This window comes from Dama dama, chromosome X (assembly GCF_033118175.1).
Source record: "Dama dama isolate Ldn47 chromosome X, ASM3311817v1, whole genome shotgun sequence".
Classification (NCBI taxonomy): Eukaryota; Metazoa; Chordata; class Mammalia; order Artiodactyla; family Cervidae; genus Dama; species Dama dama.
The window spans coordinates 26,742,107-26,766,133 of record NC_083714.1 but is presented as its reverse complement, the minus strand read 5'-3'; the positions used below and the strand labels follow the sequence as shown (position 1 = coordinate 26,766,133).

General features: G+C 40.2%; 1 protein-coding gene across 1 annotated transcript in view; it reads right to left on the bottom strand.

Annotated features, from left to right (window-relative positions):
- GRIA3 (glutamate ionotropic receptor AMPA type subunit 3) overlaps positions 1–24,027 on the bottom strand; it is a 292,780-nt gene that overhangs the window by 129,892 nt on the left and 138,861 nt on the right. Inside the window, exon 4 of the mRNA XM_061136405.1 lies at positions 20,067–20,254. Coding sequence (XP_060992388.1) covers positions 20,067–20,254 — 188 coding nt within the window. The remainder of the gene's footprint in view (positions 1–20,066; positions 20,255–24,027) is intronic.

The following is a 24,027-nucleotide window of genomic DNA, read 5'->3' as shown; positions in this document are numbered from 1 at the left end:
TACCTATCTCTTCCCAAGCTCTGGCAGCCAACAGTAATAAGAATTTGTACAATGATAAAAATAAGTGAAAGACTCATAACCCAGTACAAAACCCTGCAAGACCAAGAACTTGACCATTTGGGGATGCACAAATGACTGTTTTTGAAGCTGCTTTTTTGGTCCAGATTCCACTCTTTAAAGGGAATTGTACTGTGATGCCCATTTGAGTCCCCATTAATGGAATATAAGCATCTAAGACAGAGATTATAACCTATGCCAAATGACAGTAATCACAACTATTTATCCTTTAAGCCTAACCAAAACTCATTAAAGGAGCTTGCTTTTAAATCAGAATCTGCGTTCTGCCTTGTTAGATGAGCCAGCACATAATGGAATCGTGTCTCCCAGAACTGCTTTGCTATCAAAGGGCTGTGCCTTTTGCTGAAAAGAGCTTGAGGTCATAAGGGACAAATAAACAAAAAGCCCTGGCTCCACATTAGCCTTCACCCCTGGGAAACATGCATCCATGGTATGGGGTGGCAGACAGCACAGCTTTGCAAGGGTTTTGCAAAGGTTTAAGCCATAGACTGTGCATTCATTGCTACACATCTCCCTGGGGAGTTTGTGTGGTGTACCATAAGCAAAAGCCACGGTACGCAGTGCACCGAGGACTGGGAATTATTCTCCAAGTGATAAATGCCAGGACTACCCTCCCCCCACCCTGAAAAATGTCAAGAAGCTATTTATTTAACTCAACAAATACTTATTGAGCACTTACTAGGTTCCAAACTGTTTTAGGTGTTGGGGATATGAACAAGCACCCTGCCCTCAGGAAGCCTGTATTCTACTTTGCTTGTCTGGTGATCACTCCCACTCGTAAATTTCTACAAGGTTTCTACCTCTCATCCTTTCCTCAGACTACTGATTATTTTCCCAAACTAGGCACATGTCCTGTCGTCCCAATTAGACTCAAAGTACTTGAGGGCAGGGCCCCAGTTTAAACTAATTAGTGTGTAATATCATTCAGCACAGTGCCCTGTATGCAGGTGTTCAATCACTGTTTTTGGATGATGAGAAAAAAGAGAATTCCAAATGCAAGGAAAAAAAAGATGAGCCTTTATACTGACTTCAAATGTCATCTTTCTGGTGTAGTATGTTTTCTTACGAATGGACTCTTAACCTAAACACTAATTCCAGGTAGTTGGGTGGGAAGTGGGATGGGGGTGAGAAGGCAGGTGGCCTTTTCAAGGGAGTCCATATGTAGATATCTGTTTGGTCCCTGTATTGGCGTAGTCTTGGGTGGTGTGGTGCGAGGAAGGTGGACACTGGAATCAGATCTGGGTTTAAATCTTTTCTCTTTCACTCACTGCTTGTGTGGCTGCTATATGTATTAGTCTCTCTCTCAGCACCTCCGTTTCTTCATCATCAAATGATGGGGTAGTTTAATCTCTAAGCAGAACCTTCTCATTTCAGATATCATGCTACTATATTTCCTAGTGGAAAAATTCCGTTTCTTGAAGATCAAAAAGTCGTGATGAAAGATAGAGTTGTGTTCTGGCCTATATAGTCTGTGTTCTTATTGGTATCAAGTTTCAACCATTCTGCTTTACAACATCTGAGTTACTCTCCGTTTTCTAATTGGCACTGCTTATTAGCATTCACTCTGACAAGGGAGCTTGTCATATCTATGCAAATACAAATTTCCACCCCCTTTCACCAAACCAGGTGAACTATTGGCCCCTGAAGACTCAGCTCAACAAGTCATCAGGAACAAGCTGTCTGGGTCTCTAAGTCAGGCGTGTTTCTTGTGCATTCCCATTAGGATCTTGTTCCTTTCTGTCACTGCAGTTAGACCATGATCATCAGTCTACCTGACGCTTCTCTGTGAACTCATGAGCTCCTTGGAGGCAAAACCATGTCTTCTTTGTTTTTCACTTTTTCTTTAAACTTGCTACTAGTTTTTATCTGGGATGACAGACCCAGGCAGCACACATAGGAATGTCTTGCTTTCAAGGACAGCTTGAAACCATATCTACATTTCAGCAGTTCTACTGGAAAGGATTGTGCATAAGAGCCTTCTGTTTCCTTTTCTCACACAGCTAAGAAGATAAAAGCATTCACTTGTTTTTGCCACTTCAAATATTATTCTTATTTATGTAGATTCTATGAAGAGAACACTTGAGTAATGGGTTCGTTCCAGTTTCCACAAAGAACTGAGTCTGAACTAGTCCTCTGTATGCAAAAACAACAACAACAACAACAAAACTTTGTTCGATATGTTGGGTTCTGTTGCAATGAGATTGCAAACGAAACCATCCCCATTTCCTCTGGAGTACAGTAAAGGGAAATTCATCTCCATCTGACAACTTCTCAGCTAAGCTCCCTGAGCAAAGCCAATAATATGGAACTCATGAAAACAGTTTGAAGACTGAACGGCTTTCTCTATATTTGGAGAAACAATACCATTTTCTCTTGGCTCATAAATCCTCCAGTTCCTGGACCATTATGAACATGGCTCTTTTTCTTTAAAAAATATAGTTTGATGGCAAGATTATCATGCATGCATTCTTGATGTGAGTTAAGAAAGTGGGGAAAATGAGTTGTAGGTCACCGTGTGGTAGGGACCACTAGGAAGTGGCTAGGCATTCATGTGTATTGTCTCCGGGGGTGTTGAAAGCTGTGACTGTTGTTAGTTAAGCAAGGGGTGTGGTGGGAGCTGCAGTGGACAGAATCATGGGAGGAGAATACTCCTGGGGAAGTTGTCGTGGGCAAAATCTGCCCTCTCACTTAGTCTTGGGCTTCCCTGGTGGCTCAGATGGTAAAGAATCTGCCTGAAATGCAGGAGACCTGGGTTCGATCCCTGGGTTGGGAAGAGCTCCCAGAGAAGGGAATGACTACCCACTCCAGTATTCTGGCCTGGAGAATTCCATGGACAAAGGACCCTGGTGGGCTACCATCCATGGGGTCACAAAGAGTCACAACTGAGCGACTATCACTTTCACTTAGTTTCAATATTTCACAATTAATGCTCTATCTTCAACAAGTTGAGTGTGAGAAGCAGCCCATAACCCTTCCAGGGAGGAGCCCTGGACAACACTACCCTCCCCTAATGAAAGCCAATGCCTGAGGCTTCAGAGATGGGTCTGCTGCCCCCTGTTAAGAGCTAAGGGCTCTGTTGGGAGATGCACTTTACTGCCACTCCTTGAAGCTCTCTCTGAGCAGCTTGGCGGTGGTTGCCATGGACACCAAGTAGCAAATGGGCTAGGGTCCGAGTTTGAAGGATTGTCCTGTGCTTGAGTGGGTGAGACTGAAATTAAGTTAATGTGTGTACAAATAAGGTGCGTTTCTTTCCTTCAGGACTTTGAGGAAATGGCAACAAAGCAGTCTGTCAAGCAACAATTGATTTTATATTGGCCAGGGAAGAGGGAGGAGAAGCAATTTATTGAGTAGGAGGTTCTCCAGTTAAGCACAGGCAGTAGTTTGAAATAAGGTCAAGAGAAGTGAAAAGGGCTCTCAGAGCTATTGAAGAGATAGTAATGATGAAAAGGCACTTAAGAACAGCCATTAAGAAGCTTTCTATAGTACCTTCTTAGAGGGCCCAGTCCCTTGCTTCAGGGTCTCTGGATCCTCATTTCTTAATCTAAGACCCAACATTACTGAGATTTCACTACATCTGATTCTGCCCTCTTATGTACCTCTATAAGTGTGTGTGTGTATCTTTTAGATAACATTTTTTCAAATAAGTTCACCCAGTCTTCCATTTTCTGTGTCCCCATTCTTTCTTTCTTTCTTTTTTTTTTTTTTGACGTGAACCATTTTAAAAGTCTTTATTGAATTTGTTACCACATTGCTGCTATTATATGTTTTGGGTTTTTGCCCAGGAAGTGTGTGGGATCTTAGCTCCCCGACCAGGAATTGAACTCGCATACTCTGCGTTGGAAGGTGAAGTCTTAACCACTGAACCACTGGGGAAGTCCCCTGTGTCCCCATTCTTAAGATTAGTGGGCACACTTCCTGCCAATGCTGAGCTCTGAAAGAGACAGTACCCTTCCTGCCCTGTACTCAGTAATGATCCAGTTATAGGGAGGGCCAAAATTTCCACTGTTGGAACAACTGACAGCATGCAAATAAGTTAAAGCACATAAATTTGAACTCAGCACTCTTGTTGATGACCAGTTAACCCCACTATGGTAGGACCAAAAAGCCATAATCAAAGTACTTGCCACTCTCTTGGTAGTGCTTACATATCCAAATCTTTAAGATGATTGTAATAAGGTAACAGCACACCATCAAAGACAAATATGAAGACTCTGAATATCTGGGGACCATGTCCTAACCACCAAACTCTTGTGTGACTTCACCATGTCAGTCTCCCTCTCTTGGAACCTGCCTCAGATTACAGAAGGAGCTTATATACTCTTTGAGTTCTTGGACTCAGTGCCCACATGTTCCTTTCTTTATTCATTTTCTCCTCCTCTTTGAAATGAGGTGCAGTGATTCTAATTATAATGCTTGTGGACTTGCCCTCACTGGGGAATCTTAGAATACCTTAGAGAAATTGTCTGATTCATCTTAACATCATTCTGGTAAGGCAGGGGAGGAGTTTTCTATTTTATGGCTAAGTAGATGAAAGGTGGGGAGAAGGCAATCGCAACCCACTACTCCAGTACTCTTGCCTGGAAAATCCCATGGACGGAGGAGCCTGGTAGGCTGCAGTCCATGGGGTCGCGAAGAGTCTGACACGATTGAGAGACTTCACTTTCACTTTTCACTTTCATGCATTGGAGAAGGAAATGGCAACCCACTCCAGTGTTCTTGCCTGGAGAACCCCAGGGACGGCGGAGCCTGGTGGGCTGCTGTCTCTGGGGTCGCACAGAGTCGGACACGACTGACGTGACTTAGCAGCAGCAGCGGCAGATGAAAGGTGAGGTGACTGTGTAAGGTCACCTGGGGATCTTGAGACAGAACTCAGTCAGCTTTCTGGTCTTTTACCTATAGTGCTAGATGACTTCAGAAGGTATTTGTCAATTGCTATTCTTTTTCAGAGTAGGGTGTTGGTGCTACATGTATATCTGGGAAGCCGCTTGGTAGTTATATATAATTTTTAAAAGGTTGGAGAGAGAACAGTGGTGTCTGGCTACCAATCTCTTCCACTTTAGCTCTACCTCTAGTGCTTGTCTGCATGCTAAGTCACTTCAGTCGTGTCCAACTCTTTGCCACCCTATGGACTGTAGCCCATCAGGCTCCTCCATCCATGGATTTCTCCAGGCCAGAATACTGGAGTGGGTAGCCATTCCTTTTTCCAGGGGAATCGTCGCAACCCAGGGATCAAACCCACGGTTCTTATGTCTCCTGCACTGGCAGGTGGATTCTTTACCATTAGTGCCACGTGGGAAGCCTCTGTAGTGACGTGACACTAATTGTCACCAGTATCCCCAGGCTCTGGCCTGGGCCCATTAAGTCGTGCCCCTTACTTGTCAATTTGTTATAACTTTTGGATAGAGACAAATTCGACCCTGTCGAATCTGGGTAGAAGGCAAGCTGCCCCAACAGGAGTGGGATGAAATTGACTGAGAGGGCCAAGTGGGTGGTTGCCAACAGTGGCATCAGACTGATCACAGGCTCCCTCCCACACTCAGTCTCACTGAAGTCCGGATCTTGGCAAGGATCAGTCAATGGCCTTCGCACTTCAGTGTCAGTGCAGTGAAGAACTTGAGTGTGTACATTTTATTTATAGTTACGTATTTTGCATTGGCTTTGTGACTCTCTTATAATGGAGTCTTGGGGTCTAAATTATTTAAAATACAAAGGTCGTGTGGCAATGTGAGTGTGAACCATAAGTAATATTTTTAAAATGTTTTTTTATTGTGGTAAAAGTCACACAATATAAAACATACTATCTTCATCATCTTTGTACAGTGCATTTACACTAAGTACATTTGCACTGCTGTGCAACTCTCACCATTATCCATCTCCCCAAATTTCCACCTTCTTAAACCAAAACTCTGTCCGCATTAAATGCTAACTCCCTGTTCCCTCTCCCTACCCCCACCCCCCGCCCCGGCATCTACCAATGTGCTTTCTGACTCTATGAATTTGATGATTCTAGGTATCTCCTATAAGTGGAATCAGACAGTACCTCTCTGCACCTAATGTATAATGTTGTAAACTGTGGTTCTTGCAGCCCTTATGAACCTGTTTGTTACAGTGTCTGTTAGAATCTAGGACAAGACTCCTGTAATCATGAAGCTGTGTGATGAACCTTCTAATTGCTATATTTTGGTTGCTTTTAATCTGGGAAATTGTCCTAATAAATCTGGATAATGATTCTAAAAAATTCATTAATGTTTACAAGCCAGTAATTGTAACCCCTAGGAGCTTGTCAACCCCTCAGTGTCCGCAAAGGCTTAGCTGGGACATTCACAGCATCAGCCGTACAAAGGACCAGGTGTCAGGGTGCTTTCCTCCCGTGCCAACTGAAAACATATTCAATGCCTGTAGAGGGATAAAATAGTTATCTGTGGTTGATGTTTCCTTTTTTCTATTTTTTTAAAGGATGGATCTGAGGTCTCACTTGATTTAAGTGGTATAGTTAACTCAAAGGAGGCTATTTGTATTTTATTTTCCCATTCGAACTGGTTCATATTTTTATAATTTTAGAATAAGGTACCAGCCTTGATCCTAAAATGTTGGTGTTAATGGGTGGGAGAGAAAGTCTTTTGATGTAATAAGTCTTTACTGCAACCTATTGTACTTTTCTCTGGGCAAAGGGCATCTGAGCAGCAGTAACAGTAGAGAGGGATATAATAGGCTTGTGATGAACAAACAGACCTCAGTCAATCAAAATCCAACTGCCAGAAATTCTTAATTAATAGGAATTTTCCCAAGGCATTTTCCAGATACTGTAAGGACTGATGAGATATTTATATATATGGATGTGGCAAAACTTTGATCAACCCGAAACTCTTATTAATGGGGACATTTGTTGTTCTGTATTCTAAGGACAGAGGTAAATGATAAGCTTCCAGGCTGTGTCCTGACCTTGGAACGTATCATCTCTATCTCTCCCTTCATCTGTGTCTCCAAGTCTAAGCAAAGCTCACTGATGTTGAGGCTTGCAAGATTCTCAGTCGGCAAAGAAACTCTCAGTGATGGTCACTAGCCTGGAAATCTGAGAAAGCAGGAAAGTTGACTCACACATTTTGAGATACTTATCATACTCTGCCTTCCAGAATGATTGCATTGCCTTATCACCCCTACTACTGAAGCATGGAAGACATGTCCTTTCCCCTCCCAACATATCTAGCACTGTGTGTGGTTAAAGGGGTCAGACTCAATCAACAGTTCTTGAATTGAATTTCCTACCTGATTTTTCACAGTGCTGGGAATCATAGCCTGTTGGAACGGAAAGGGACCATCATATTCAATACATTCATTTTCCAGTTTAGGAAATGGAGGCACAGAGCAATAAGGTGACTTTTTGAAATCATAAAGCTAGGTCTCCTGCCTCAAGGCTTTTGTACTCTGCTTTAGAAAACTCCAGGATGTTTCCAGTCATCCCAAGGACTCTCATGAGGTTCCTTAATGAAAATAAATTTGAATTTGTGTTTATTTTTTTAAAGTGAAATCTCCAAGCTTCCTAGGAAAGAATCAAGTAAATAATGAGGTATCACAATGTTTAAAAATGGGGGAGGGGGAGGGAACTTTTGGTTGAATAGGAGGATTTCCTTTGTGAGACCAAAGCTTCTATCATCTGAAATAAACAAGAGTCTTGCTGTTTCGAAGTAATGATCTTGAATGAGTTTTTCCTCTTTATTTTCCCAGAGGGAATTTGCTTCTAAATATTCACGAAGCCAGTCTAGCCAGTCTAATGTGAAGTATGACCAGAGAATCAGATTATCTTTTATAATAAGCCAAAGATTAAAATCTCTAAATATAGAATACTGAGGCCTGCTACTAACTCTTAGGATAAATATCTCTGCATTTTGGGGAACAATTTATTTAAGGCTGCCAGTGAGTGTTAAAATCACCTAATATGGTGAAGGTTGTTATTGCAAGTACAGAATCTGACTCACTTAGGGCCTGGAAAACAGTAGTCTGGACTTCAGAGAAACAACATGGGCAGTAAGAATCTTTAAGAAATCAAACTGGAGGCTTTGCTTTTGGGACACTGTTCTGCAACTTTGGGGTGCATTTTTGAAGTATTTATTTATTTGGCTGCACTGGGTCTTAGTGCATCCTGAGGCATGCAGAATCTTTAGTGGTGGCATGTGGGATCTAGTTCCCTGATCAGGCTTTGAACCTAGGCCCCCTGCATTAGGAGCACAGCGTCTTAGCCACTGGATCATGGGGTGTATTTTTGCTTCAAAATATGTATTAGGGTAGTCTAGGATATGTTAAATAATAGCATTAAATCACCAAATCATTAGGGTAAGAAACAGAGACCCCTGGACACCATGATTGGTGAGGTAATAAAAAGGGTTCCTGAAGAGGATGAATGAAGCAGCCAATTTACAGTGAGAAACCTGGAATGGTTGGAGGTGGGGAAGGAAAGGGTTCATCTACTAAGAGATGAAGGAAAGTCAGTGGGTGTACTTGGCTACATTCGTCTATGTCTGGAAGTGTGCCCATTAAGAGATTGGGGAGCAGGGAAAGCAAAGAGGAACAGGAAGTCTTTTTTCACATATGGGCCTTAACATGTGCCTGGGAGAAGAAGATGGACAGGCACAGGTCTTTAATATACACTTGGACCTCTGTTGTTGTGGTTCAGTTGCTAAGTCATGCCTGACTCTTTGCGACCCCATGAACTGCAGCACGCCAGGCTTCCCTGTCCTTCACTATCTCCCAGAGTTTGCTCAAACTCATGTCCATTGAGTTGGTGATATAAACCAACTATCTCATCCCCTGTTGCCTTCAATATTTCCCAGCATCAGGGTCTTTTCCAATAAGTCAGCTCTTTGCATCAGGTGGTCAAAGCATTGGAGCTTCAGCATCAGTCCTTCCAGTGAATATTCAGGGTTGATTTCCTTTAGGATTGACTGGTTTGATCTCCTTGCTGTTTAAGGGACTCTCAACAGTCTTCTCCAACACCACAATTCAAAAACATCAATACTTTGGTGCTCAGCCTTGGTCCAACTCTCACATGACTACTGGAAAAACCATAACTTTGACTAGACAGACCTTTGTCAGCAAAGTGATGTCTCTGCTTTTTAATACACTGTCTAGGTTTGTCATAGCTTTTCTTCCAAGGAGTGTCTTTTAATTTAGTGGCTATAGTCACTGTTCGCAGGGATTTTTGGAGCCCAAGAAAATAAAATCTGCCACTGTTTCCACTTTTTCCTCATCTATTAGCCATGAAGTGATAGAACCAGATGCCATGATCTTAGTTTTCTGAATGTTGAGTTTTAAGCCAGGTGTTTCACTCTCCTCTTTAACCCTCATCAAGAGGCTCTTTAATTTCTCTTCACTTTCTGCCATTAGAGTGGTATCATCTGCATATCTCAGGTTGTTGATATTTCTCCATGCAGTCTTGATTCTAGCTTGTGATTCATCCAGCCCAGCATTTCTTTGACTTTATATTTTATTAAATTATATTAATTAATTGATTTATATATTTTGGCTTCACTGGGTCTTAGTTGTGACACTTGGGATCTTTGGTTGCAGCATGTGGGATCTAGTTCCCTGACCAGGGATTGAGTCCAGGCCTCCTGCATTGGGAGCACGGAGTCTTAGGTACTGGACCTCAGTACTGAAGTCCCTGACATTACATTTTATGATTAGTTTACTCATATACAAAAATAAGCTGTAGGCTTTTCTAATTCCTTTAATTCTACAGCCCATATGTACCTAGCATATACTATATTATTTTACCTTTGTTGAAATGTTGCTCTCTACCTTGACTCACATTGCTAGGGGCTATTACAAATTTTAAAAAGGAAAGAATGAAAGAGAACGTTTGTTCCTGCCAACAGTGCCTAGTATAGTACTCTGAATATAAGCCCTTTTGTGATGTTAATCTCAGAACAGTTGACTGGTCCTTGTCTGAAAAATTTTCCTTGTAAATTGTAATAACTATTCTAGAGGTTTAACACCTTTGCCTTTCTTCTTTTTTGTGATTTGTCTCTTGATTATGCAGTGATTTCTTAGGTAGCTAAGCAATTTTGTCCACTCCAGGAGGTCCTATTCTATGTGGCATCTTGTTCGTCTATCATGAAGATATGGCCTCAGATTGCCCTTTGAAATCCAGGTAAGTAACACCTGCCAAATCCCTTATCTATTTTTGTCTTTTGAAGATTCTGAAAGACTTTGCATTCATTCCACCTATAGACACATACTGGAAAATAAATGGCATCTTGCTTTGGTTCAAGGGGTCTCCAGTGTAGCTGTTTTCTCTCCTATCTGGTACTCAGCCAAGCATATAATGTGAATGTCATGGAGAAGACAGACCTGCATGTGAAGTTTAGAACCATCACTATGTGGTGGTGGAAGAATGTTTAAGTCTCAGCTTCTAACCATGCCTCTGAAAGGAGAAGTACTTTGGAATGCTGAGTACAGAGAATCTTTCTTAGATAACCTCTAGTGTTGAAAAGGATCTGACCAGATGTAGGGTGAGTTGTGGCAGTGGGCATGGAAAGGAGAAGGAAGAATTCGAGTAATTTCTCTATTGCTGTTCCTTCACACCTATAATTTATCCTAACCATGTCCTCTGACCTTCTTATTTTATTTACGTTGGATAGGGTAAAAAGGAGTATCTGTGGGATAAAGCAAAAAATGCAAGATTGTTGGGAAGACTCTCTGGAGTAGCTTGTATCCACTTCTGAGAGATAGCAGTGGGATAAAAATCTTACCAAAAGAATGATGGGAGCATCACTGTATCTGATCTACTGGATACTTGATTAACTTTCCATAGTGTTTCAGCTAGTCAGGAAGAGATTCTATTAGTGTGCAAAATCTCCCTCCTCAACCCTGCCTCACCAGGCAAATATCACCATAGGTGATTGGAAGAGCTGCATTCACAGTGTATGAGCCTAGCATATTCAGAAAAACCTACACTCCAGGAGTAAACTGGGCATTTTGACAGGCACATTTATGTTTTTAGGCCATGAGAGAGATAGGAATAGGCTCACCCCTAATTTTTTGAGGGCACATAGCAAGAGTACAAATGGAGGACTGCATACCACACATCTAAATGTTACAAAGTTGGAAAGCAAGATATGCCTTGGCTCGGTCTGTGTATCCACCTGTCGACCTAAATAGAGAGATAAATGGACATAAGCTCAAGCTACTAGAAATTGAGTTTATTTGGAAATAGCAGAGAAATTGCAGTTCAAGAAATGCAAACTACAGGGGAGTCTGTGGAAGGTGTGGAGTGGGCTGCATTTATGAGAAAGGAACAACACAAAGTGGGGGCCCACACCCAACCAGAGCACAAGTTCTAACTTCACTGGCTTGTGGATGGGAGGAGATTCTTGGCAGATATTCATTGTTGGGAGAGAAGGCTCAGCGTTCTGTAAATTAGGTGCTTATAGGAAATCAATCTTTCAGGTCTTGAGTTTCATTTCCCTGAGGGTACACACATGAGATTCTCTATTTCACATACAGTATGTCCCCTACATATGAACTTTCAAAGATGTGAACGTGTGTTCGCACATCCAACCATATACGTTAGTTCACGTGCCTGGCATACATTGTCATGTGCGTGTGTCCTCTACAAGTGGTTATGCTTTTGTGTACTTCACTGTACAGTACTATATAGAGTACAGTAGGACAGTACCTTTATTTCAAGCCCAGGATAGTCTAAAGCAAGCATAAAAGCAGTGGTGATGTAGCTGGTACTACTGTACTTTTCAAGATAAAAGTTAAGTGGAGGTCGCTCAGTCGTGTCCAGCTCTTTGTGACCCCATGGACTGTAGCCCACCAGGTTCCTCTGTCCATGGAATTCTCCAGGCAAGTATACTGGAATGGGTTGCCATGCCCTCCTCCAGGGGATCTTCTCGACCCAGGAGTTGAACCTGTGCCTCTTGCATTGCAGGCAGATTTTTTACCATCTAAGCCAAGGTACTGTAGTAAAAGGGTAAAAATGGTTTCTTTATTTTTTGTGTTTATTTTTTATATATTATTTGTGTGAAAAGTATTATGAACCTATTACAGTACAGTACTATATAGCTGATTGTATTAGTTGGGTACCTAAGCTAACTCTGTTGGACTCATGAACAAACTGGACTTATGAATGTGCTCTCAGATTGGAACTTGTTCATATGTAGGGGATTTGTTGTACCCTGTTGGGGCAGGGTAAGGTGAGCTGGGGTGGAAGCTGAGCCCAGGGCTTAGATTTCCTGGATGGATACTGGATCTACCTGAAACTGGGATGAGGTGGAAGAAGCCAAGGAGAGCAAGCTCCTCACCCCACAAAAGCTTACTTTTGTGACTTGAGGTTCCTGCACAATTTTCCATGTTTTCCAAAATGACATCATTCAAGTAGAATACAGTGAGAGAGTGCAGATATCCGGAAAAACTATCTGCTAAACCTCTTCACTTAGAGTGACTTGGGGAGGCCACTTTTAAACAAAATCATCCATTTTCCTCTGGTTTCCTACATCATGAGTTGCCATTTTCTCCTTCATTGCCCCTACCCTTGACCCCATATACCTTTGTGCTCTGATGTGGACATCCCTGTTTGCCTTATGTTTCCTTTTCCTTTTTCCTCATGATGTTCAACCAGCTATTAACCTTTCAACAACTCTCAAGAACAAAAAGAAAAAAAAATCTTTCTGTTTCTGTGTTTATGATATGAGAAATCCTTTAAAGCATGGAGCTCAAGGCAGTAGTCCTTCTCACCTGAGTTTAAGGATGATATTGGGTGCTCAAGTCTAGGGACCCAGAAGGGCTGAGCACCCACCCCAGATACTTATCCTGTGGGTGTTTATGCTTTCCTAGAACTAGTCTTAGTTTATGCTTGAGTTTCCAGGAGTTAATGAAAGGAAGGTGAGCTGTACCTTCCAGACATTGCCAGTTACGTTCACGTCATTCCCTCGCAAGGAAGAAGGAAATGGGCAACCCCTAGGGCAGTTGTTGATAAAATAATGAAGATCGTGATTCTTTATCTGAGAATGAATGCCTGCAGATGGAAATTCTAGGTGTACTTATATACCACTCTGAGAATGTATCCCTCACAATTTATTCTACTCTTGTGGAGCCCATTGCATAGTTAGATTGCTTTGGTGCCACAAATAAATGAACCTGTTCATCATAAATGAATTCATTACCAAAGGCTAGGTTTAAGGGGCACATTGTCACTTCCATGCATTAATGGAATATGGATCCTCATCAAGTAGAGAAAATCTTTGTGAAATGCTAATTGTTTAACAAGGTTGGTTGTAAGCATAGCTGCTGCTCCAGGCTTCATCAGAGTCCTTATCTCTTTTAACCTCTGGTTGAATCTACTCCTATTGAAAACCTCAGTCAGATGCAGGACTGATTACTGCAATGATTAGCAGCATTTGGAGCCAGACTCCCTGGGTTCAACGTCTGGCTTCACCAGTTATTAGCTCTATAAACTCTAAGTCTCAGTTCTTCCATCTGTTAAATGGAGATACTATTCCTATCTGCCTTATGGGGCTAATATGAAGATTAACTCACATGAGATATAGAATTGGGCACATATCCACCCACATTGATTAAAATTGTATCTGGAACATTATAAGCACTTAAAACATATTTGTTATTAAAAATGCCCATCTGTCATATGGAGTTCAAGGCTTGAGTGCCTTTAATTATTTTAAGTGATGATGAAAAATCTAGTTAATTCTCAAATAGTCCTTGCACTTATCAATCAATGTATGTTATCCAATGTTACATTGGAGAAAAAACAAGTTGTCTAACATGCTAAACATATTAATGAGAACTAAGAATAGCTCAAGTCTTAGACTCTGTTTTCATGATAAGACCTTAGATTCAACTGATATCTTGGGAGATCCATGAGGACATTGTTCTAGAGCAACAGTCCCTGAATAACTCGTTTTCATACACACAGAACCCTACTACTCATGAGAAGATAGTTATGGTGTCAGGTGCTCTCCATGTTACTTTGATCCTCACAACACATGAGGACCCCATGAAAGGAAGGTAGTGGAACAGTCTTTTAACATGAGAAAATGGAGCCTCAAAAAACTGTCGCTTTCTTCAATGTCATGCAACAGGAAGGTGAGGGAGTTAAGACTTAAAGTCATGTCTGTTCAGTTCCCGAGTGTGTTTATTCAGCTATACCACACAATATTCTAAGAAGAGGAGATGATACCCTCAGACTGGCACATGAACTGGCAAGTTAGCTCAAGGTTGTACAGGGATCATTGAGAGGAAAGGCTGGCACAAAGGGGGAGCCAAAGGGGGAGGGGAACTGGAGAGAACCACTACGTGCTGAGTGGGGGGGTCAAGTCAGGAGAAGACATAAGCCTTTAACATTTTTACTTCACTTGAGAGAGGTCTAGCCATTGGTGACAGTGCTCTGTGCATGCTAAATCGTTTTAGTCGTGTCCGAGTCTATGAGACTCTATGGACTGCAGTCTGCCAGGCTCCTCTGTCCGTGGAATTCTCCAGCCAAGAATACTGGAGTGCGTTGCTGTGTCCTCTTCCAGGGGATCTTCCTGACTCAGGGATCGAACCTGAGCCTCTTATGTCTAATATGCACTGGCAGGCGGGTTCTTTACCACTAGCGCCACCTGGGTCTAGCCATTGGTGGCAGTGCTCTAAGTAACCCCAATTGCTAGACATATTTTGGAGTGAGCAATGCATTCTTTGTGTCATAGCCTCACACTTGACAAGGCCCCCTAGTATTGTTTATCTTGTTTAAACTGTTATCTTTAGAATACTGACTTACTAACTTGGTTGCTTCATTTCTTAAAATGACTGTTTTTGAAGTGACTGTCAGAATCAAATGAGAGGAACCTAAGAGACTGACCTGCTTGAGGATTCTATCATTAAGTAGCACTACTTTTCATGAGGAGGTGATTTTAGCTTGAACTATTTCTAGGGGAAATCAGACATTCTATATTTTTTCTGCAAAGCACTTTGAAATGTATTGGTTTGGACTCTACTAAATTTGCATACTCTAGAATTCAAGCAGGAGCTATGCTGAGATTTACCTTTGAGTTATCTATGGGAAAAATAAAAACACAGTAAAGACTGAAGGGGAGGACTTCCCTGGCGGTCCAGTGGTTAACACTCTGTGCCTCCATTGCAGGGGGCTCAGGTTCAATCCCTGGTCAGGGAACTAAGATCCCACATGCTATGTGGTGTGGCAAAAAAAAAAAAAAAAAGACTGAGGGCTGATGTTTAAGTCTCTTTAAGGAGACAGCCTTTCTGATATCCAATGAACAGGCAATTAGGAAATATTCTTACCTATTTATTAAAATAAGTCTTCAATAACAGTGGTCCCCAACCTTTTTGGCACCAGGGACCAGTTTTGTGGAAGACAATTTTTCCACAGACTGGGTGGGGTGGGGGAGTGGTTTCAGGATGATTTTCATAAGGAACACGCAACCTAGATCCCTCACATGCACAGTTCAAAGTAGGGTTTGCATTCATATAAGAATCTAGTAACACCACTGATCTGACAGGAGGTGACGCTCAGGCGGTAATGTGGGGAGCGGCTGTAAATACAGATGAAGCTTCACTCACTCACCTGCTGCTCACCTCCTGCTGCGTGGCCCAGTTCCTAACTGGCCATGGACTGGTAGCCATCTGTGGTCCAGAGGTTGGGGACTCCTTTTCTGTAAGGATATTTACTTATCCTCACAGAGAATTTGACTTGGAATATTTGTATGTTCCTGAAAACAATCTTAAAACTATTCTAGATCTGACTTTTCACTAATTCAGAATAGCCTCACCTCATAGCCCCAGCTGGTAAGATTTTACTCTCCTCCAGTTCCCTCTCTCCTTGTAATGAGTCATTTGTATGACTGACTTTCTCCCTAGTCTAGTTAAGCTTGTTGACTCTGGTATTATCCTTAGGCCTCCGAAACAGTTGGTCAGTGCCTTCTTTATGATAACTCTTTATACTTGAGAATGGTGATTAAACTGCTTCCTGGCTCTTTTTCACCAGACTAAACAGCACCAACTCATTTAAAAGTCTTTCCTCATAGGCCCTATTTTCTACTGCTTTAATCGTGTTTTGCTGCACTTCTCTGGATCTTCTCCAATTGCATTGCAATTGTTCTAAGATGTAACCTGATGCATGGGCCTAATCTAGGGGTTGGTATTGGCTACATATTTAATAAACAACTTAGAAATTAAATTGTTTAGTGCAGGGGTAAGAGCACTGGACTGGGAGTCAGAAGACTTGAGTTTCATTCTTGCTCCGCCACTTCCTAGGACTGTACAGAGTCCTAGGACAAATGTGATTTGTCCACATTTGGACAAATCATCTAAATATCTCTAAGCATCAATTTATCATCTGTAAATCTGAGATAAACACATCTGCCCTGCCTGCTTCCCATAGCGAGGCTCAAATGAGATAATCTATGTTTAGATTAACACTTTGTTTAGCATCAAAGAACAATGCAAACACTATGTGTTCGGAAATTTTCAGAATGCTTTGCCTATATTTACTCATTAAGGAACAGATATCACTTGCATTTTACAACCAGGAAATGGAGACACAGAAAGTTAAGTAATTGGCTCCAGGCCACACTGCTAGTGACAGAATCCATGCAGACTGGTTCCAGGGTCCATACTTGGAAACTCCATGCTATGTTGCCTCTCCAAATAAGCATGAAACATCCAACAGAGCCATTCATTTTATGGGGCCTGCCTTTCCAAAGCAGTCCACAGGTAGACACTCCTGGGATGGTAGCTCTGTTCAGTCATGTGTAGATAATTCTATGAGAGGCAACTTTTTCAAAAGTGAGTGTTTAGGTTGGTCATTGAAGTAAGGCAGTGTCTACCAGTGGGGGAGGGACTCATAAACACAATGCAGTAATAGGAATGCTCTAGAAGGTCAGGTCAATGGTTCATTCTTCCTAGGGCATCTAAATCTTCCTGTGGAAAGTACTCTTAATTCTTAGATTCAGGATCTGCAGTTTCTAAATAGTCTCTTTGAGTTCTGATAACCCATCCTGGTTTCAACTATCTCTAGCGTTGTCCTTTTGTATGTTAATTTTTGTAGCTATAAGTTTGGAATGCTTTCCGTATAGATTAATTGTCAAGATGAAAGATTAAAGACAGTTATTGTGCACCTAATTGAATTTTGTTTTTCATGCTGTGGTCTGAACAATTGAGAGAGATTAAAAAAAAAAAGCTCTTGAGGAAATGTTGGAAGAATTGCGACTTGCCCCATAACTGTTTGAACATTCATAAGAAAAATGAGAACCTATATTATGAAATGGGGAGGTTATACTAGATAGCAATATATTGAAAATACACTAATATTTGAAAAATTATACCACACTGAAGTCTTTTCATTAACACCCATTGGATATAGAATATAATATGAACTTACTTTATGCCAGAGTCTGGTTTATAGGGAATACGGTTGTAGTGGTTTTATTAATAATAAGCTCTTTCACCTCAAATAGTGGCATGAACAGTCATTTTATGGGAGACTATAGAAATTTCTTTCCATGAAAATAAGCTCAAAGTTTAAAATACCCTTGGAAAATGGGAGCATCTGGGGGGAAAACTTGATACTACTGGAGTTATAAATGTTATCTTTCTAACTAGAATCTGTATAGTGAATTATGATAAGTTTGTCCAGAATGGTTAGGAACTAATGAGAAAAGTGATATCTCTGTATCTTAGTAGTCAATTTAAAATAATGTTTACTCTAAAGAAATGTCATGTTTATTGTTTAATTTAAAGAATTTAGTTTAGTGAGAAATCTATTTTTATATAAAGAAATCAATTTTGGCAAATTCGTGGTATCAAAACCAGCTTGAGCAGAGAGCTACCATCTTAAATCTTTGAGAAAATGTGTACTTTAGTAATCACATCATGTGATTGTAGACACTATTCTGCCTCTTGATGGAAGCATAGCAACATCACAGTACAACTTATTAGAATATACTTGTTCAGTATTCATCCATCCATCTATTCATCCACCCATCCATCTTTCCATCCAACACTACATGCCAGGTACTCAGCTAGACACCAAATATACAGCAGCAAACAAGACAAGCAAGATTCCTATCTCATAGTACTTAATGACTTAGTAGAAATTCCTTAAATGATAAAGAAAGCAATCATGAGTAGATCATTTTGTGACAATTTTTTGAAAGTGGGGAAAAGAATAAGTGAAATTAACTCTCTGGCCTTACTTGAATGTTGTTAAAACTTTTCTTTGAACAATGTTCTCTGAAAAGTTGTATAGAAAGTATTATGAGGGATGCTGTGAATGTGCATCCAGAAGAAAGACAGATAGCAATTGAGACATTATAAGAAAGAACAGGGCTTTCAGATAATGTTAGTTTAGTTTTCCTGAAAATCTTCAGTAATAACAATCATTTTTTCTATAGCATTTTATGCCTTTCAAAGCAATTATACCAACCATGTGAGGAAGAGCATATTTTATTTTCCCCATTATATAGATGAGACAACTGAGGCAGAGATATATTAAATACGCAAGATCCCAGAGCTATATGGAATCACAGCTCTATCCACTGCTTTTTCTACTATGTCATGCTGAAAAAACCCCAGATTCCAGTATAAGTTCCTATAACCCCCCCAAAGACTTATCAGAATGTAAACTATTCAAGAAACCAAAGTCACTAGTACAAAAGAAGGAAAACAAAGCATGACAAGACCTCTGCTTTAGGCTATTAAGTAGGTCACCCACTAAAAGGCTATTTTGGTATAAAATTTTAGAGGGCATGGAGTACATATACCAACATCACTGACCTGATTCTTCACTTTCAAGATCTAAGAAAATCAAAGGCAGTTTTTTTTTTCTTTTGGAAGGGAGGGGTGGATCATTTGGGTAGCTTAAGAGAATGTTAGTTGCAAAATTTGATTTAGCCAGGCTAGTGCTCTAGATTTTTTTGTGACGTTGGTTCACTAGAGATGATGGTGTTCCTAAGAAGGGGACAGCTTTCTATCTCTGTGATGGACTGTCATGCTTCCTTTCTTCCGAACTCATTCCTCTTCTCTCCCCTTCCCTCCTTTTCCTTCTCTTTCTTACCAATTTTTTTTTTTTTTTTAACATTCTCTTCTTACGGGGGCATATCTGACAAATTGTTAATATTTAATTTGCTATAAAACAGCTCTCCCAGGCAATGACTGCTCATTATAATTTCAATCTCTGAAGCTGTTTTGGCCCCTAGGTACACTGGGATCGAATTAGAATGGAAATGTTTCCCTTACAGTTTTGTTTATGGCAGCATGGGCACTTTGTTATTAACTGGCAAATTGAGACTGCTAAGGAAAATAATAAACTTTCACCACATTTCTATTTGACTCTTTACTCCAAACAGAATATCCATCTGGCTTAGGGTGAAACAGTTCTTCTCATAGTTTTCAGTTTTCTATTTAAATATCCAAGATTAACAATGAGTATCTTTTGGCCTATCAAATTGTATTTTTTTCCCCAGTCTGAGGCTTTTTCATTTTCTTCACATTTTAAAAACCACAATCATTTTTTCTCATATGCCACCTTACTTTTAAAATGGTCTTCAATTATATACACACATATTCTCATTCATTCTCTCTTTCTTGTTCTCTGAAATAAAAACACTACTCTTTCTCCCTGCCTAATCCCTTGTCTGTTCCTTGCTGGGAGGAAGGTGTGGGAAAGGAAGGGGATTACTCTGAAATCTTCAGCTATCTAAGAAACAGAGGTGTGGAAGGGTGTGTTTATCTGATAAGTAGCATTAAATTGCAGAGACTACCAGAATAATCATGCTATGCAATTTTCAACAGCTTAGATTTTCTTTTGTTTCTCTCTCTTCTGCAGCCACTGGGGAGGAAAAAAGGATTAGAGAGACTATCAAAACTGTTGGCAAGTTTAGTCTGTTGGCTACTTAATTTATTAGCAGATATGGGAACCGCCTCAGGTTGATGATTTAACAGGTTGAAAGGGGTGGAATAAGTCTCAAACCTACCTGTTCCAAAATTGTGTTAATCCTTTCTACCTCGCAGTCAATCAAGTACCGTTTTTCCTGCCTCCTGTCCATTTCTTCAATGATGCGCCTGAATTCTTGGACGTCCTTGATGTTTCCCACAGACCTTGCTGTCACCTGCCAGTTGTTTTGTACTGCTGCTTCCATAATCGCTTGGAGGATGGAAAATCCTGAAAGAAGGGAAAACAGCTATCTTGATTATTTTTTCTTTTAAAAATCTTTCTGTAGGTATTAAAGGTTCTAGTGAGGTTTTAGTCACAGTCCATTGGGTTCCCTTGAACCTTATCCCTTGTGGACAGCAGGCTTCCTCATAACCTCAGTCTTAACATTTCGGACAGTTGGCATATCTCTATCCTGTTTGAAAAGAAAGAAGATTCAACTTGTGGTGCTAGGCTAGGTGCTTATCAAGTCTGTACTTGAGCAATCACAGCTGAATTATAGTACCTAATTATTTTTATTGATAGGCTTATCAAAATATCTATAGAATGAATGCCAGTAGCTTCTTTCTTATTTCTGGCCACAATCTGTCCTTTCCTTCATCTTCCACATCAACAGTCTTCAGAATTAGGAATAGCTTTAGTAGAGATAGAACCTCATTATAATATGGCTGATCCTTACATGGATATGACTCTCCAACAAAGTAAATTATGTCTCCCAAGCAATATAACTCTCAGAAAACATGACAAAAACAGTCTATAACAAAGATAGCATACTGTTTCTTTGTTCACAGCATTACAAAAGCATTCAATCATATTAAGTCTTCCTGAGTTCTTCCCCTTTCTGAATTCAATTGATTAAAGATTCTCAGTTCTTTTTTAAGCTAATTTATGTCAGACAACTATTAACTACTAGCCTTCTGGATCTATGCTGCATGGGAAAGAGAAAAGATCTAATGCTTGAGTTTTGGGTAAACTTTTTAGAATCAGGGCTTGAGAAGCTGGAAAGAACAGTCTGTCTGTCTGAACCACAGAAGAACACAAGGGTTTTGTATGTACTGGTCTTTGAGAGTATTCGTATCTCTTAATATTGTATCATGTTTATATTTTTGCTTCTGCATGAATCCATGATCTGAGTATAATTTCATCAGGCATAGACATTATTTGATTGGGATATGGTCAAAAGCAGCTCCTTTTGCTCCATTAAATTGTTTTCCATTTATATTTAGGTAATGACTAATGGGAGTGGATAATGGGATGATTTGCAAGACCCAAATAATCTGTGACCTAACAATTTGGCTCCAGGAGGAGGAGAGAATGGAGGATAATGGTGCTGCTCTTGGAACACATTCCAGGTTCTCCACCTCAGGCTCACCCTGTAGTGTAAGCAGGTTATTGTTGGGGGTCATCTTCATTGCACCAGAGAAAATGGTATTGACGTTTGGAGAGTGTGCTTCGGGGAGATGGTAGCAGTGACTCAGGCAGTCATGATGACTCTTTTGTGTGCTGGGTGTACTTGGGAAGAAGATCACAAATGAGACCCAAGTACTTGGTAATTTCCAATGAGCAATTTCAGCACAGGAGCTCAAAATTACAGATAGGAGTAAATTACCATTGCTTTAAATGTTAATGCTTACTCTTTTTAAACTAACCACATGTATTTATTTCTCAGATTTACATTTTCTTGTGGCTTTTTGATGTGCTCTCTGCTTTAGTGGGAGTTGAGGGCACATGGTGGGCCAAGACATGAGATTAAGAAATAAGCATAGGAAAGAAAAGATTAAAGTGTTGGAAAATCTTTCTTCAGAAATGTACAATGAGGCCTCATTATTTTGAATCCCACTAATTAAGAATTTATGAACATTCAGAAAGGACAAGGTTGAATTTTACTTCTGTACTATTTATGAAGAAAGTGTTGGCTGAATAGTACTAGTAATGAAATTACACAGGGTATCTTGCTATATTGAAACTAAACTTTAAAAATATACCCTTTAACAAAGTACAAGTTTTTTGTCTGAGTCAAAACCTACATTCTTGTAATCTCTGCTTGCTCATCCTGTTCTACTATTTTGGAACCAAAGAGACAAATTGAACCCCCTTTCCACGTGATGGTCCTTCACATTTTTAAAAACAGCATATGCCTATATCCCAGTATATTTTTTTTCTTCAGGCTAAAAATGCCCCAATCCTTCAACAGTTTCATGATAGTTTCCCTCACTGTTCTGTCTCTCTCCTATGGACATTTGTCAATATTTTATTGATCCTCATAATTCATATGTGATTTGATCAATGTGGATTACTGCTTGCTTTGATATGGGCTATTATTTTAGCACCCTCTCTAATACTTCTAAGTAGCCATATTATTTTGTTAATTAATTTCAAGCTTGAATTCAACTAAAGCATGTCAATTCTCTTTATAAAACCTTTGCTGTATAACAACTCTCCATCCATGCATCAAGACTCATTCCATTCCAACCTGATTTATCTCCCTTTTAAAAAATTCACCCTATCCAAGTCTTTATTTCTCCCCTATTTTCACAGTTGCTCAAATCTGAGAGATGGTTTTTATCCACTTATGCAGTACTCTCATTGTTACCTACTCAAGGCAGTTGCACCTGTCTGTCCCTTTTCCTGGCATCCCTTCCTACCTGTAGACCTTTGTGGCTGACTCTCTTTCTCCATGACGCTTCTGTTACTGAGTACTCATACATTCTCCTGAGATGTGTAGATTTAAATCAAGGTAAATCAGTTACAAGCTGTGGATAAACCAATTTGAAGAGCTGTACAATAGGCATTTAAAAATTCAAAATAGAACTGGATAAATAAAGCATAGTACATAACCATGGAATACTATACTACTGTTAAAGAGATAGCTCAATCTCTATATAACAAAAAGAAAAATTTCTGCAATATACTATTCCATAGGAAAAAGCTGCAAAATAGCATTTGTAGTGTAGTTCCATTTCTGTAAAAAAAAAAAAAATCTGAAGTGTATAGAAAAAAATTCGAAGGAATTGGCAGTAGTTATCTTGGAGGTGTAGAATTACCAAGAACTTCTACTTGCACTGTCATTTATTTATGTAATGTTTGACTTTTTTACAAGAAGCAGGTATTATTTTCTGTAAGTTCAAAAACAATAAAGATTAAAAAATACAACCCATGCTGTCCGCTCAGAGCATAAGCTCCTGGAAGACATGGATGACAAATGAGTGCTGCTCTATATGCTGCCTGCTGCCACAAATGCAAAGGCGCTTAATAAACACTGATTTTATAGATGTTTTTATACTTTTGTTCTCTGAACCATGTGGATGCATCACCTATTCAAAAATTAAATAGAAAAAGCAGACTGATTTCTCAATGAGCTTGGGTCTGGGGCCTTCTGGGCTATGAGCCTCGCTCACATTTCTGAGCAAATCAGAACTGTGGCTTAACTCTGTAGTATCTTCTCACCTTGCAGAGTTTCTTTGTGTCTGCGAGCATGTGTGGCTGTGTACTCAACAACTCTGGGGGGAACAGTCACCTTAGTGCAGTACATGTCAGTGAGCAATCCACCAAAAAACAAAGCACTTTCATTTGCTTTCGTACCTAATTTGTTATAGCTTGACTGTTTCCTATTACAGCTGACCAAAGACAGTAAATGTGAGTTTGAGGGAGGAAAAAAAGAAAAAAGAAAAGTTTGGAGGCAGGGCAGAAGCAGGCGTCAGAGATTGTAGGAGGTGAGGTGCGTATAACAAAAGCCTTGGCTTTGTAAAAATAATTCTGCTGTCTTAGCAGCTTCAGAATTGTCCTCCACTGTGTGTGAGCTTTAATGTGCTCAGCTTTGCAATACTGAAAGCTACTTTTATTTGAGCAGGAAATTCTCTCATCCTGATTCCAAACCGCTGCTGCTGTCCAAATTCTGTTTCTTCTTTAGTTTAAAGAATGAGAGCTACCACATAGGTAACTGACTGAAGGATAGATTGCTTGCCATTTGCATTCAACCAAGATGACACAGGCTTCCCTGGTAG